General features: G+C 38.6%; 1 protein-coding gene across 1 annotated transcript; it reads left to right on the plus strand.

Annotated features, from left to right (window-relative positions):
- The first annotated feature begins 1,669 nt into the window (after nucleotides 1-1,669).
- LOC127153346 (uncharacterized) lies at nucleotides 1,670-13,553 on the plus strand. The gene is made up of 9 exons (XM_051094382.1): nucleotides 1,670-1,756; nucleotides 3,930-3,969; nucleotides 9,128-9,435; nucleotides 9,637-9,777; nucleotides 11,266-11,547; nucleotides 11,767-12,009; nucleotides 12,095-12,283; nucleotides 12,694-12,780; nucleotides 13,142-13,553. Exons 1-9 carry the CDS (start codon nucleotides 1,726-1,728, stop codon nucleotides 13,273-13,275), a joined length of 1,455 nt encoding a protein of 484 aa, XP_050950339.1. The 5' UTR covers nucleotides 1,670-1,725; the 3' UTR covers nucleotides 13,276-13,553.
- Nucleotides 13,554-13,596: the final 43 nt, after the last annotated feature.

Raw genomic sequence — 13,596 nt, forward strand, 5'->3', positions numbered from 1 at the left:
GTATAAATACAGGTGAGCTGAGTCTCTCTTAACTACACCCACCTGAGGGTAATGGACCAATAATCAGAGCAAAGAGTGATGGGAACACACACATGCAATGGACAATGATCTGGGAGGAGTGCCCTCTGTTGGCTGTCATGAGCACTTCAGCAGATGGCTGTGATGAGCACTAAAAAAACAAGACCTGAAAACCACTGATACAAGCTTCTCTTCACTCGCTTGTGGTTTATTTGGAATCAAGGCACCATTAACTCGAACTTCTTATGCCCTGTCCAAATACCCACAATTGCGTTTTTGGCCACTTGAGAGCATGTGCATGCGACAGGAAGTAAGTGCACAAGACTGTCCCAGTTCTTAAAAACCCCAAAGCGCAGTGCCCTTAATGCACACTGGCCTTGTGTTCCATTCGGAAGGGCTCATCCCTGTGCCCTAATCCCTTTAAAGGGTTTACCCCTGGGACTGAGAGCTTCGAAGGGTTGAAGGGTGTAGGGGACCAAACAACTGTTTCTTGAAGTGCCCTTCTGTGTCATCAACCCGTGCCCATACAAAATTTCTAACTGGCATGCACTGCTTCAAGTCAGATTTCGATCGATCTGCGCAGTCGAACACACCTAATGTGTTGCATGTTTTATTGGTGCAAATGTAAATATATATATATATATTTTTTTTTTGTACAAAATTTGCAACTTTTTTTCAGACATTTAGAATTTAATTTTAATTTCAATTTCAAAGAACTGAAAATAAAATTAAAACTCTGTGAACACTTGCATTTTTACAACACTTTAAGTGTGTCCCATCAGGTAATGAAAAGTTCTACACACACTTGTGGTCTTCAAGCTCACATGAACACTTAAATACCAAATACAGAAAATACGTCATATAAGTAGTCAAGTGTGGGTATTTGGAGACGGCATTAGTAACACATCTAATTTAATGCAAGCTATTTATTCTTTCTCTTGTACTTCCTCTCTCACATCATTCTCTCAGTTAAATATTGATGCATGTCTGATGTCAGCTGTATCTTTCTAAAAAAAATATATTTATAAGAAAAAAAAATCAAATAATGGTTACTTTCTTCAGATTTACTACAGTTTTTTCTGACTGTGTCACTACTTAGTCAACAGTGCGAAACATACAGTGACCAGTGTAGTCTGCATTGTTGTCATGTTATATTATACTTGTGTATTTGGTATTGCTAAGTTTGTTTCAATGCCTGTCCCTTGTCTTGGTGAATGAATATTAAACTGTGTTAACAGGAACAAATATATCAGTGTCAAACTGAATAAAAATAGATCATCTTGAGCTCATAGGTGTGGTTTGGTTTTTTCCATTTCTATTTCAGCTCCACTGCACTAACCATTATTATAAATACAGCTAATACCACCATTATGATAAAGAGAAATCAAAATATTGTTCCATTTCAAATATTGTTCATTGAACACACTGGAATATAACTTCCCATAATGGTAAATAATACCGTACAATTTAATACTGAATGGGTCATGATAACATTTCGGTAGAAAGCTTGAATGTTAGTCAGTGTGACATTTTGTGAAAACATGTTACAAGATTATCAACATTATCAAAAGATCTTCTGTAACACATGAGGTACATTTATGTGTTTAATCTGTCATGATGTTTCTAAAGATCTGACTGCAGGTTTCAGGAAGTCTTGAGTCTTTAACACAGTCTGTGTCTTTAACCGTCTGTCATCAATCAGTCAGTATGAAGCTCAGGCAACTTCCTCTTGTGCTCCGTGAGTATTATTTTCTCTAAATCTATTTCAGTGGTATTGCTATTACATTATGTAAATGATCAAGTGTTTTAGTGTTTCTAGATTTATGTTTTTTTTTTTTGTCGAGTATACAGTACTATTTGGTCTCCTGACACAAGACTATATCTCTAGGTAGTCATTTCTCAGTTCTGCAAAAATGCAGTAGGCTATACATAAAAAATGGTTACAAATAAAATTTGACAGTCACACTTCTGAAGCTGTACAACATGTGCTACAGTTTACTGTACTTATAGAATAGTGAAATTTTGGTGAAATTTTCTGTACTATAATTATACTGTATGTGTAACCCTGGTGAAAAAAAAAAACAGCATATGCTGGTAGGTATGTTTTGATGCTGGTTTTCGCTGGTCCTTTGTTGGTTTATGCTGGTCCTTGACCAGCAACATGACCAGCATCCCCACATCAAAACACACCTACCAGCATATGCTTTTTTTTTTTTTTTTCACCAGGGAAGTGTAATACCCATGTAAATGATTTGTTTATTTCTCTCCTCTCTCCGTTGTTGGATGCAGAGATTCTGATTGGTGTGTCATCAGTTTTGCTACTTAATGTTTAACTTACTTATTGTTAAACGTTTTGAGAAATGTATCTTTGTTTTTAGCACTGAATGAATGGTTTGGGAATATAAGACAGCTAACATCAGTTACATTGTGTTAACAATCGAGAAAACTGCAATACGACCAGATGCTTACCTAACTCTGCTATTAGTTTCCGTGATCGGCATCTTCTTATTGATTTAATGCTATTATTGTTTCGTCGGATACGGCAAAAAGGCCTACAGTATATCCATGATGAACATGGAGCGAGCGGTCAGAGAATCGGATCACCAAACAATTACACAATGAATCTCAGACATATCCGGACGGGATTAGATGTCTCAGAGGACTTCTGAGTTAGCCGAGAAGCAGTAATTATCTGATTCACGAACAAATGTAAAACAATTCGGTAATGAACTGGGCCGCGCTTTGTGTTTTTGACTCAAAACGAGCCGGTTCTTAAGACTCTTTTTTTAATGAAGTCCAATGGGCGCGCTGTGTGCGCGTGCAACTATCGTGCACATTTTACTGAAATATGTGTTTTTTGTTATTGTGTGTTATGCTGTCATTGCTGCGGCTGAAAAGTAGCACATGAAACACTGCTTACATTTATATTTTATTCTGTGATCATTCTGGGGTGGCAGGTGGGGTGGCTTTTTCTTAGGGTGGCAGTTGCCAACCCGGTAGATCCGCCCCTGGCTCCACCATCGTCGCTCCTCGGCTGGAATCGCGGCTACTGTATGAGTAAAACTAAATTTACACTCCTCACAAACAACAGCTCCTCGAGTGAAAAAGAAATCATTGAAAAAAAAAAAAAGGCAAAAAATGTTAGTCGAACTCGCCGGTCAGGGGTTCAAGCGCAGGCGAGTAAGAACACTGGCTATCAACGGATGAGAAATGTCCCGTCGTTTAGATGAACAACAACTTTTGCCGATCACAATCTAAATCTAAATCTAAATTTCCACATTCATCCACAGCTTAAATTCATACACAGTCACAGTAACAAAATGGCGCTGTTACTCGCAGCATTGGTGTAGAGGAGGCGTGGTCACGGTCAGGGGATACATTTCATAATACGAGTTAATTTAACTTAAGTTTATTCACAGGTTCAAATATGTCTACAAATTAGTAGAATCTACTTATATTTTATAAGCAATGCAGTAAAACTTAAATATTGTGTTCAATTGTAATTAAATGGTTTAATTAGATACAAAATCTGGGCTTACAGTGTAGTGCTGTTTGTGAAAGAAATGCACTCTTTCGTGTTGTAGATCAGTGTGTTTGTTCAGACATTCAGTTTTGTGATGTGTAATGGTTTTGAATCAGTTCTGTTGGTTTGTTTTGCTGTTATTGTTGCTGTTGTTGTAATATTCACTAGTACAGTTAGTAAGAGTTTGTCTTTATTCTTCTGCTTGTGATCAGAAAGTTCCCTAAACAGTTTTCTGCTACGATCAAATCTATAAAATACCAGTCAGCTATTGTCATGTTTGTCTGGACACATATACAGTCCCCCCACACAATATTTTAATATTTGGTCATATTTATAATTATCAGCTCAATATTCACATTGTAATGAGTTTTTCTCTTTGTATTTTTAGTGCTGATTTCAAACATCTACTCTCAACATACTGGAGGTGAGTCAATTTAATTCATATATTTTTATCACATATGAGTGATTCTACGGTAACTAACAAACCAACTGAGAGTTGAGAAATTACTTACATTTTTGTATGATTATAAATGCACCCTTTTTACACATTGAATTATTCATGTGACAATTCTGAGCTGTGAAAAAACAAACAAACAAACAAAAAACATCAATCTATCAAAAACAGCAGATACAATAACATTTTCATGTACATTACCATGTCAGTCCCTCCGAGAGTTGTCATGACAGAAATATATTTCTTACATACTCCATGAAATTAAAATCAGAGCAGTGAGAGACAAGATCCTTCTGTTGGAAAACTTGTTGAAAAACAATGAATGTTTCCAAATTCCCAATGATTATATACTGACAGATCTTTTATAAATGACTATAACAGCTATAGAGAACAACACTTCAGTCTCATCTGATTTAGCATGTGTGTTTTACAGTCAAGTAACTGTGTTCTGTGGGGTTATTGCTGTGTAACTATAGGCTGGCTCTGGCTATACGATGCCACTAGAGGGAGTGAGAACAACACGAAAGGGCCAGCCCGTTGAATGCATGTTATGTTGTTTGGGGGGAGTTTTCAGTAAAAGCATGTAAACACAGTTTGAACCCAGAGTCTTTATTTACAAGACACAACATGGTGTCAGAAGTGCTGTAGTTTACGTGACAGCATCTTAAGTTAGCTTGTAAAAAGCCCGGACACGCTGGGAAGAAAGCTTGAGCTGAAATGGATGGCGGAGCTAATCCTGTTGCTGCACTGAGAGCAGCAGGACCAAGTGCTACGTTCAGCATACGGCCGCCAGAGCCTTTCGACTTTTCTAAACTACAGGAATGGGCGAAAAGGATCAGAAGATTTGAACGGTTTCGTTTGGTGAGCAACTTGCATGAAAACTCGGATGAAAACCAGGTGAATACTTTCATTTACTGCATGGGGGATGAAGCCGATAATATTCTTCGGGGATTACCGCTGGCAAATGCGGATAGAACTAAGTATAGTGCAGTGAAAGCAGGCTTTGACGCACACTTCGTGGGAAAGAGGAACGTGCTCGTTTCAATATGCGAAAGCAGGAGGAAAATGAAACTGTGGATTAATTTGTGACAGCTTTGTATGCTTTGGCGGAACATTGCAATTATTCAGCATTACATGATGAGCTGATTAGGGACAGACTCGTCGTGGGGTTGGCGGATAGACGACTTTCTGAATGTATGCAGCTGGATTATGAGCTGACGCTGGATAAGGCAATTGCAATGGCAAGACAAAGCGAAGAGGTGAAACGACAGCAAGCAGCACTGAGAAACGCATCGGACACTGTGGCTGCTGACGCTAGCTCTGTCGATAGAGTGTTTAAGGTAAAGCGTGATGGAGGCAGACCCCAGAAAGGGAACACCTCTAAATTAAAGCCTCATATATCACTCTCCGGCAAAATTAATAGCAACCAGTGCCATAAGTGTGGTGGCTCCCTGGCTCACCCAAAGCGTGATTGTCCAGCAAAGGATGTAAAATGTCACTCCTGTGGGAAAAAAGGCCATTATAAGTGAGTGTGTGCATCGTCAAAAGCTGTGCGTGAAGTGTGTGAGGGTGACCCTATATTTCTAGGCAGCATCGCGGGACCTGGCGAACCATGGATGGTAGACATAAACATTGGAAACAGTTGGAGTTGCCAGGCTTCTGTTAGAGAGAGGTGGAAAACACTCAGAGGATGATGTGTATGTAATTAGAAATTTGCATACTGCACTTCTGGGCCGACCGGCTATTTCAAAGCTTGGGCTGGTCGCACGATTAGACAGCATTGACATCGAAACACTAAAGCTCAGCTATCCAAAATTGTGCAGTGGTCTGGGAGAAGTACGACAGCCGTATGTGATCAGTCTGAAGCCAGGAGCCACTCCATTCTCACTTAGGCAGGCATCACTCTCAACGTTGAGAAGTGTGAGTTGTCAAAGCAGAAAGTGCATTTCTTAGGACACATGATTTCTGCCGAAGGAATTAGTCCCGACCCAATGAAGGCTGCAGCTGTCAGAAACATGATGGAGCCCTCTAATGTGAGTGAATTGAGGAGTTTCCTGGGAATGGTAAATCAGCTAGGAAGGTTCATTCCCAAACTGGCTGACAAAGATAAAGCTCTTCGTGACCTGCTGTCAAAAAAGAACTGTTGGATCTGGGGCATGGAGCAGGCGAAAGATTTTCAAACTCTGAAGGATGCACTGTTGTCTCCACCTGTTTTAGGGATTTATGACCCAAACAGAGACCGCAAAATGTCGGCTGATGCGTCATCCTATGGACTAGGGGCTGTCATTATGCAGAGGTGGCAAGAAGGATGGAACCCTATAGCTTATGCATCGAGATCTCTCACTCAGACCGAGCAGAGGTATGCACAAGTGGAAAAAGAGGCATTGGGTCTCACATGGGCATGCGAAAGATTCCGAGACTTTCTTATTGGCAAGCACTTTGAAATGGAGACCGATCACAAGCCATTACTGAGTCTTTTAGGATCACAAGCTCTGGATGCTCTTCCCCCTCGTTTCCAGAGGTTCAAAATGCGATTGATGCGATACTCCTACTCCATTGTTCACGTGCCGGGAAAGAGCTTGTGGGTAGCTGACACTCTGTCACGCACTCCTGTAAAACAGAGTGAGTCACAAGAAGAGAGAGAGTTCTTGGAGGACACAAACATATATGTCGACTCGCTCTTGGAAAATTTACCAGCAAGTACAACGTACCTGGGACAGCTGAGAGAGGAATTAAAGAATGACAGTGTCTGTTCCAGTGTGATGAAACTGTGCGTTGAAGGGTGGACAGAGCGCAGTAAGAGCGACCCAATACTGAAACGATATTGGGCAGAAAGAGCTGTCTTAACTGTGCAAGATGGTCTGTTGCTTAGAGGCATGAGGCTGGTTATACCAGCTGCCATGAGAAGCAGCGTTCTAAACAAATTGCACGAGGGACACTTGGGACTAGTGAAATGCAGAGAGCGGGCACGACAGTCAGTGTGGTGGCCAGGGTTAAGTAATCAGCTAAAGGAGATAGTGCTGCACTGCAGGACATGCCTTAAAGAGAGACAAAATCCAAAAGAACCCCTAATGCCCACTCAGTTCCCTGACAGGTCATGGCAAAGGCTAGGGGCTGATTTGTTCATGCTGGTAAACAAGACATACCTGCTTGTGGTAGACTACTACTCCAGACATGTGGAAGTGGCTCAGTTATCACCTACCAGGTCTACCGACGTCATTGTTCACATGAAGTCGCGCGTCATGGAGTTCCAGAAACGCTGGTTACTGACAATGGGCCACAATTCTCTGGGCACTCATTTGCATCCTTTGCAACTTTGTATGGATTTGTTCATGTAACTAGTAGCCCAAGATTTCCCCAAAGCAACGGCGAGGCTGAACGGGCAGTCAAGACAGTAAAGGCTCTTCTCAAGAAAGCCAATGATCCATACCTTGCTCTTTTAGCTTATAGAGCTACCCCCTTGCAGAATGGATACAGTCCGGCTCAACTTCTTATGGGTAGGAGGCTCCGGACATCTGTGCCTACACTGCCATCACTGCTAAACCCAGTACTCCTGGATATAGCAGTTGTTTCTTCAAAAGAAAAGGAAAGGAGGGATGCAGATGCTGAGCGTTTCAATAGGAGTCACCGAGCCAGAAAACTCAGAATACTGCAGCCAGGAGATCATGTCTGGGTATCTGATGCTAAGGATTCAGGAACAATTGTTGCCAGTCACAGTGCTCCAAGGTCTTACCTTGTAAACACACAGCAAGGTACTGTGAGACGTAACCGTCACCATCTGGTACCAATGCAAGCAGAAGCTATGGAGGACAACAGTGGAACACCAGATCAGCATTCTGTTGCAAACTGTGAGTCATGTCCTACCACGCAGGAGTCAGAGAAGCAGGACATTCCAGATGTGACATCCACTCCTAGAACCAAGTATGGGAGGCGAATAGTGAAACCAGTAAGACTAAACCTGTGAACTGTGTGTTTTGTGGGTACAGGTTCCCTACCACTTAATGTAAATAACTAAGAAATGTTGCTCAAGATGCAAGCACCAATGTTAAAACTACCTGTTTGTTCAAGGAGTTAGATAGGAGCAGATCTTCCAGCAAAAGAGTGAGCATAATCCTCTAAGATCTGTTGAGACAAAGGTAGTCTACCCTTTGTTCTCTAGAAAGGGGAGATGTGGGGTTATTGCTGTGTAACTATAGGCTGACTCTGGCTATACGATGCCACTAGAGGGAGTAAGAACGACACGAAAGGGCCAGCCCGTTGAATGCATGTTATGTTGTTTGGGGGAGTTTTTTCAGTAAAAGCACGTAAATACAGTTTGAACCCAGAGTCTTTATTTACAAGACACGACATGTTCATACAGTAAAATCAGCACATTATTTCCTCAATATATTTTCATAAAAATTACTGCTGTTCTGACAGCAGAACAGCAGTCAGACATCAGAGCAGAACCAGAGTGAAACAGGAAATAAAATACTCTTGTCTGGTCAGTCTTTACCCATTAACCATAAATATTTAATGTTTATTTTTCTGGGGACTTAAATTCATAAAATGCAATAATTTATTAGAGGAACTGCTCATATTTATGACTCCATTGATGCAACGATTAATAAAGACACACAAATAAGCACAGGTAACTAATGATGTTATAGAAGGTAATTATGTCATATTGATCATTTACCAAGGCAGTACTTATTTTCAAAATAATCAAATCCATCTTTGTTTTACATTTCACTGTGTTATTCATAACACTGTGTGTTATTCATTGTAGACATTGTAAGTGGAGCTACTAAACTCACTTATGCTGAGACTGAACTCAAATCTACAGAGAAACAGAAGAAAAAGAAAGAAAACAAAGGTAAACTGAAACAAAAGTCAATGCTGTCATGGTTTTATGATTATGACAGTGTAATAGTGTACAGCAGAGCTAAAGATCTCTGGGTTTTTACCCCAAAAGACCCTTTGATTTTAATTTCTCACACAACACTAAATAGCAACAAAAACACCTCAGTATTTTCCTAAACACCCATTTTTGAAATCAGCCTCATCCATAAAGATCACTGTATGCAAATTACAATAAGTTGATTTTGAGACATCAAACGTATAATTGTGAATTGCTGTCGTTGTACAAAAAGAACAAAAGCCAAAGTGACCATTAAACCTGCTCAACATGTATTCAAAGGAGAGACAGTCACTCTCAGATGTGACATATATGATGAAGGAGTCACTAGATGGCAGTACAGCTGTGATCATCTCTTCACACTCACACATAAGTTTAACATGTTATTAATGAGTGATTTCTCAACTTCAGTTCCCAGAGCAGTTTTAAGTGTTTCTCCACAGATGTGGTTGACTGAAGGAGATTCAGTGACTCTGATCTGTGAGGTTAAAGGCTCCTCTATAGACTGGACATTCAGCTGGTTCACTGAGACTGTCTCATCAAGTAAGATATAATGTGCTTCATGAAGTACCATCTGAATAATCTGGTTTCATAAAAAATTTTAGAGAATCAAATTATTTAATCATTGGGATTGTACCAACCCAAGTAATTTATAAGACATGTAAAAATATCTGCTCATTTCTTGAGGTAACTGCTCATTTTTACTTTATACAGACAACAGCAAACGTTATAATCTACTCTCAGACAGCAGCAGAGGAGCTGGAGGAAACTACACTGTCAGTTCTGCTGCTCTAAATCACACAGGAGTTTATGTGTGCAGAGCAGAGAGAGGAAAACCAGCCTATAACACAACCATCAGCAACACACAGTTAATATGGGTCACTGGTGAGTTCAAACTGAGCCACAGAATGAATGAGACACTCTGGAAATGTTCATTGATCTTTTTAGAGCTTGAAGTGTCTTGAAATTATATCCTCTCATAATATACAGCTATTTTTTAATGGTGTCAATGGAGAAAGACGCTTTTGCTGTCAGGTGTAGTTACTGCATCTACTAGCATGATCTAAATATACCAAACTAACCAGCAAAACCTTGATAACCTGGGTTAGCTGCAAAAATGTAAAATATTTAATTCTAATGGTGGAAAACAGTCATGAAAAACTAAAATATAACTATTGTCACAAAAGTGTTAATTACATAAGTGGACTTGAGGAAAATTAATCAAATAGTATCAAATAATAATGAGCTATTTAATATATAGTGTCATATATAATGTATAGTTTCATTATGATTTTTTTTTTTTTAATGTCATTGACCACACCTCAATTCTAGAAGGCACTTTATCAAAAACACAGGACACTCCATCAATGTGCACATCAGCAAATTTTATAGGCTGGACCATATAAACTGTACTGTTCTCCATATATGTCCTGTATATACTTCAACAGCAAGTTAAACTCCCCTCATTAACTTCACGGACACGGAATGTCCTTTTCCAAACTTTAATAAAGGCAGAGTAAAACTATGAAATAATAAGAAAAAAAACCAATATAAATTGACATACACAATGCGGACCTAACAGAAATGCTTCTTACAAATGTCTTGTAATCTAGATCTGACTTTTCTGCTTATCAAATAACATGAAAATAAAATATCAGGCAATAAAAGTAATCACCATACAGTGACTATGGTTCTCGTATGGTCCAGTGAGAATTACACTTCAGATGTACTCAAATAATACAAATCACAGAAAAAAGTTCTAAATAATCTATTATAGTTTGTAGTATGAACAATAACAATAAAACATACAGACGAAGCTACTAAAGGCCAAGGATGAATGCAGATGCATATTGATTCACTGCTTTCTGCCTCTGCAATAGAACAGCAGCATGGAAGGCACTAATTTCCTTGTTAGTCATTGGATCAGTCACATGATAATGACAGTGTTATTCTCAGAGCAGCCAGTAGGGGGATACAAACTACAACCTAAACATGTATTCCTTAATTATTGTTGACTTAGACAATCACTGTAACAGAACATAAACACTTAATCTGTCATTTTACAGTTCGATTACTATCTGCCTACTAATTATATTTTAGTAAATTAAAATACAACAAATTCAGCTAGCTATAAATACTACTAGATTCTCACTGTATAGGCAAAGAAGAACTGACTGCTGAGTTGAGTTTGGTTCCTCCCTAGGTGTTTTTTTTTTCTCTCCAATACTAACACCTTATGCAGGTTTTTGTTGTTTGTCATTACAGTTGTCTTTGGCTTGTTTGCTGATGGCATAACAACAAATTTATTAATCAATATACCAGTAAAACTGTCTTGACTTGATTTCTAAATTGTAACTGTAATTGTCTTCTCAGGTGTTTCTCCTCCAGTGTCTCTGATCATCAGTCCCAACAGAACTCAACACTTCACATATGACTCTCTCTCTCTGAGCTGTGAGGACCAGAGTGACTCTACTGGATGGAGAGTGAGAAGAAACACAGACAAATGGGGGCTGGAAGATTGTTCATCATCAGAGTCGGGATCACAAACAGGATCTACATGTAAAATCAGCCCAACCGCCTCATATGACACTGGAGTGTACTGGTGTGAGTCTGAATCTGGAGAGAAAAATCATCCTGTTAATATCACTGTACACTGTGAGTCATTGTTCATTTGCCCACATCATGTAAACAAATAAATGTTTATTTATGAATAGTGTATTTATTATTATTATTATTATTATTATTATTATTATTACTATTACTACTGTAACTTTGTCTGTGCATAATTACTAGAGCATCTTCCACTGAACACTTGTGATCCATTTTTACTGTTTTCTTACTCTTTGTCAGTTGATGTTTGCTCTGTTTCTGTAGCTGATGTGATTCTGGAGAGTCCTGTTCATCCTGTGACTGAAGGAGATACTCTGACTCTACACTGTTTATATCAACATACAACACCACCAAACCTCAGAGCTGATTTCTATAAAGATGAATCACTCATCCAGAGTCAAACTACAGAGATGATCATCTCTACTGTCTCAAAGTCACATGAGGGTTTCTACTACTGCAAACACCCAGAGAGAGGAGAGTCACCCAAGAGCTGGATCTCAGTCACAGGTGAGACTAGGAAACTATAAACACTATTGAAATGTTTCTGTATAATAAACAGCACTAATATGACTGTAAAATGTGTTCATCTCAGCTTCCTCCAGAAGATCAGGATCTGATGGTCTCAATCCTGTGATAGTTGGAGTGTCTGCTGGACTGACTGTCACATTTTTGATCGTTGTCTTCTTGGTCCTGCTGTGGTGCTACAGAAACAACAAAGGTTCATCTTCTGCCATATTAAAATTCAATGATGCAGACTATTTTCCTAAACCTGTGATGTGTCGTTCTACAACAGCCTAAGTTAAGCATCTAAAACTTTATTGTTGACTGATTTTAAAGGGTTTCTGGGTAGTTTTCTACTGGGTAGGTGCTGCTCCAAATAATAGGGTACTACAGATTAGCCATTTATGTATTTAATGTTTATTTTTCTGTGGGCTTAAATTCATAAGATGCAATAATTTTTTTCTACCAGGGACTGATCATATTTATGACTTCATTGATGCAACAATTAATAAAGACACACAAATAAGCACAGGTAACTAATGATATTACAGAAGGTAATTATGTCATGTGGGTCATTTACCAATGCAGTACTTATTTTCAAAATAATCAAATCCATCTTTGTTTTACATTTCACTGTAATAGCTATTTACAGAAAAAAATCAGTTCACTTTTTTCTGTTATTCATTGTAGACATTGTAAGTGGAGCTACTGAACTCACCAATGCTGAGATTGAACTTAAATCCACAGAAAAACAGAAGAAGAAAAAAGAAAATAAAGGTAAACTAAAACAAAAGTTGATTCTCTTATGTTTTTATGATCATGACAATAGTGTTCAGCAGAGCTAAAGACCTCTGAGGTAAAAAGCCCCTTTGATTTTAATTTCTCCCTCAACACTAAACTGCAACAAAAAAGACCTCAGTATTTTCTTAAACACTCATTTGTGAAATCAGCCTGATCCATAAAGATCATTACATGCAAATTACAATAAGTTGATTCTGAGGTAATTTGGCCAAACATATAATTGTTTTAACATAAATAATTGTATTATTTCTGTAGAAGCTGTAGAGATTTTATGAATATAAAATGAATATTGGACACACAGTAAGCACTAATGATATTAACTGTTGGCATCTTTTAGGGAAAACCAGTGAAAGTTCAGACACTGTTTACTATAAACTGACCCTGGTGACCCATCAAGGTGAGTGTCAAAATAAAAACATCAATCACAATTCACAAGGAGCTGCTGAAAACTGCATCTACAAACATCGTTGAGCATCTAAAAATAAAATGAAAAATGCAAAAATTGAAATGTGCAGTTTTTAATTCATTTACACATTTTTCAGCTGCCGGATCTAGTTATGTGACGTTTGCTCAGATTGAATCTCCAATGGCTGAAGTAGATACTTTCAATCACAGGACGCTGACAAGTTTAGGTTGAGAAGGGCTGGAGAATGACCAGGATTGTCAATTATTTATCATCTTTGTGATGCTGAACGCTTGGCAAAAGATTTTTCAATATTTAATGTCCATGATTATCTTTTTAGCTCTGTTCTGTATTATTAAATGGTACATCATTACATGGAAAAGTCCAGT

This window comes from Labeo rohita, chromosome 22 (assembly GCF_022985175.1).
Source record: "Labeo rohita strain BAU-BD-2019 chromosome 22, IGBB_LRoh.1.0, whole genome shotgun sequence".
Classification (NCBI taxonomy): Eukaryota; Metazoa; Chordata; class Actinopteri; order Cypriniformes; family Cyprinidae; genus Labeo; species Labeo rohita.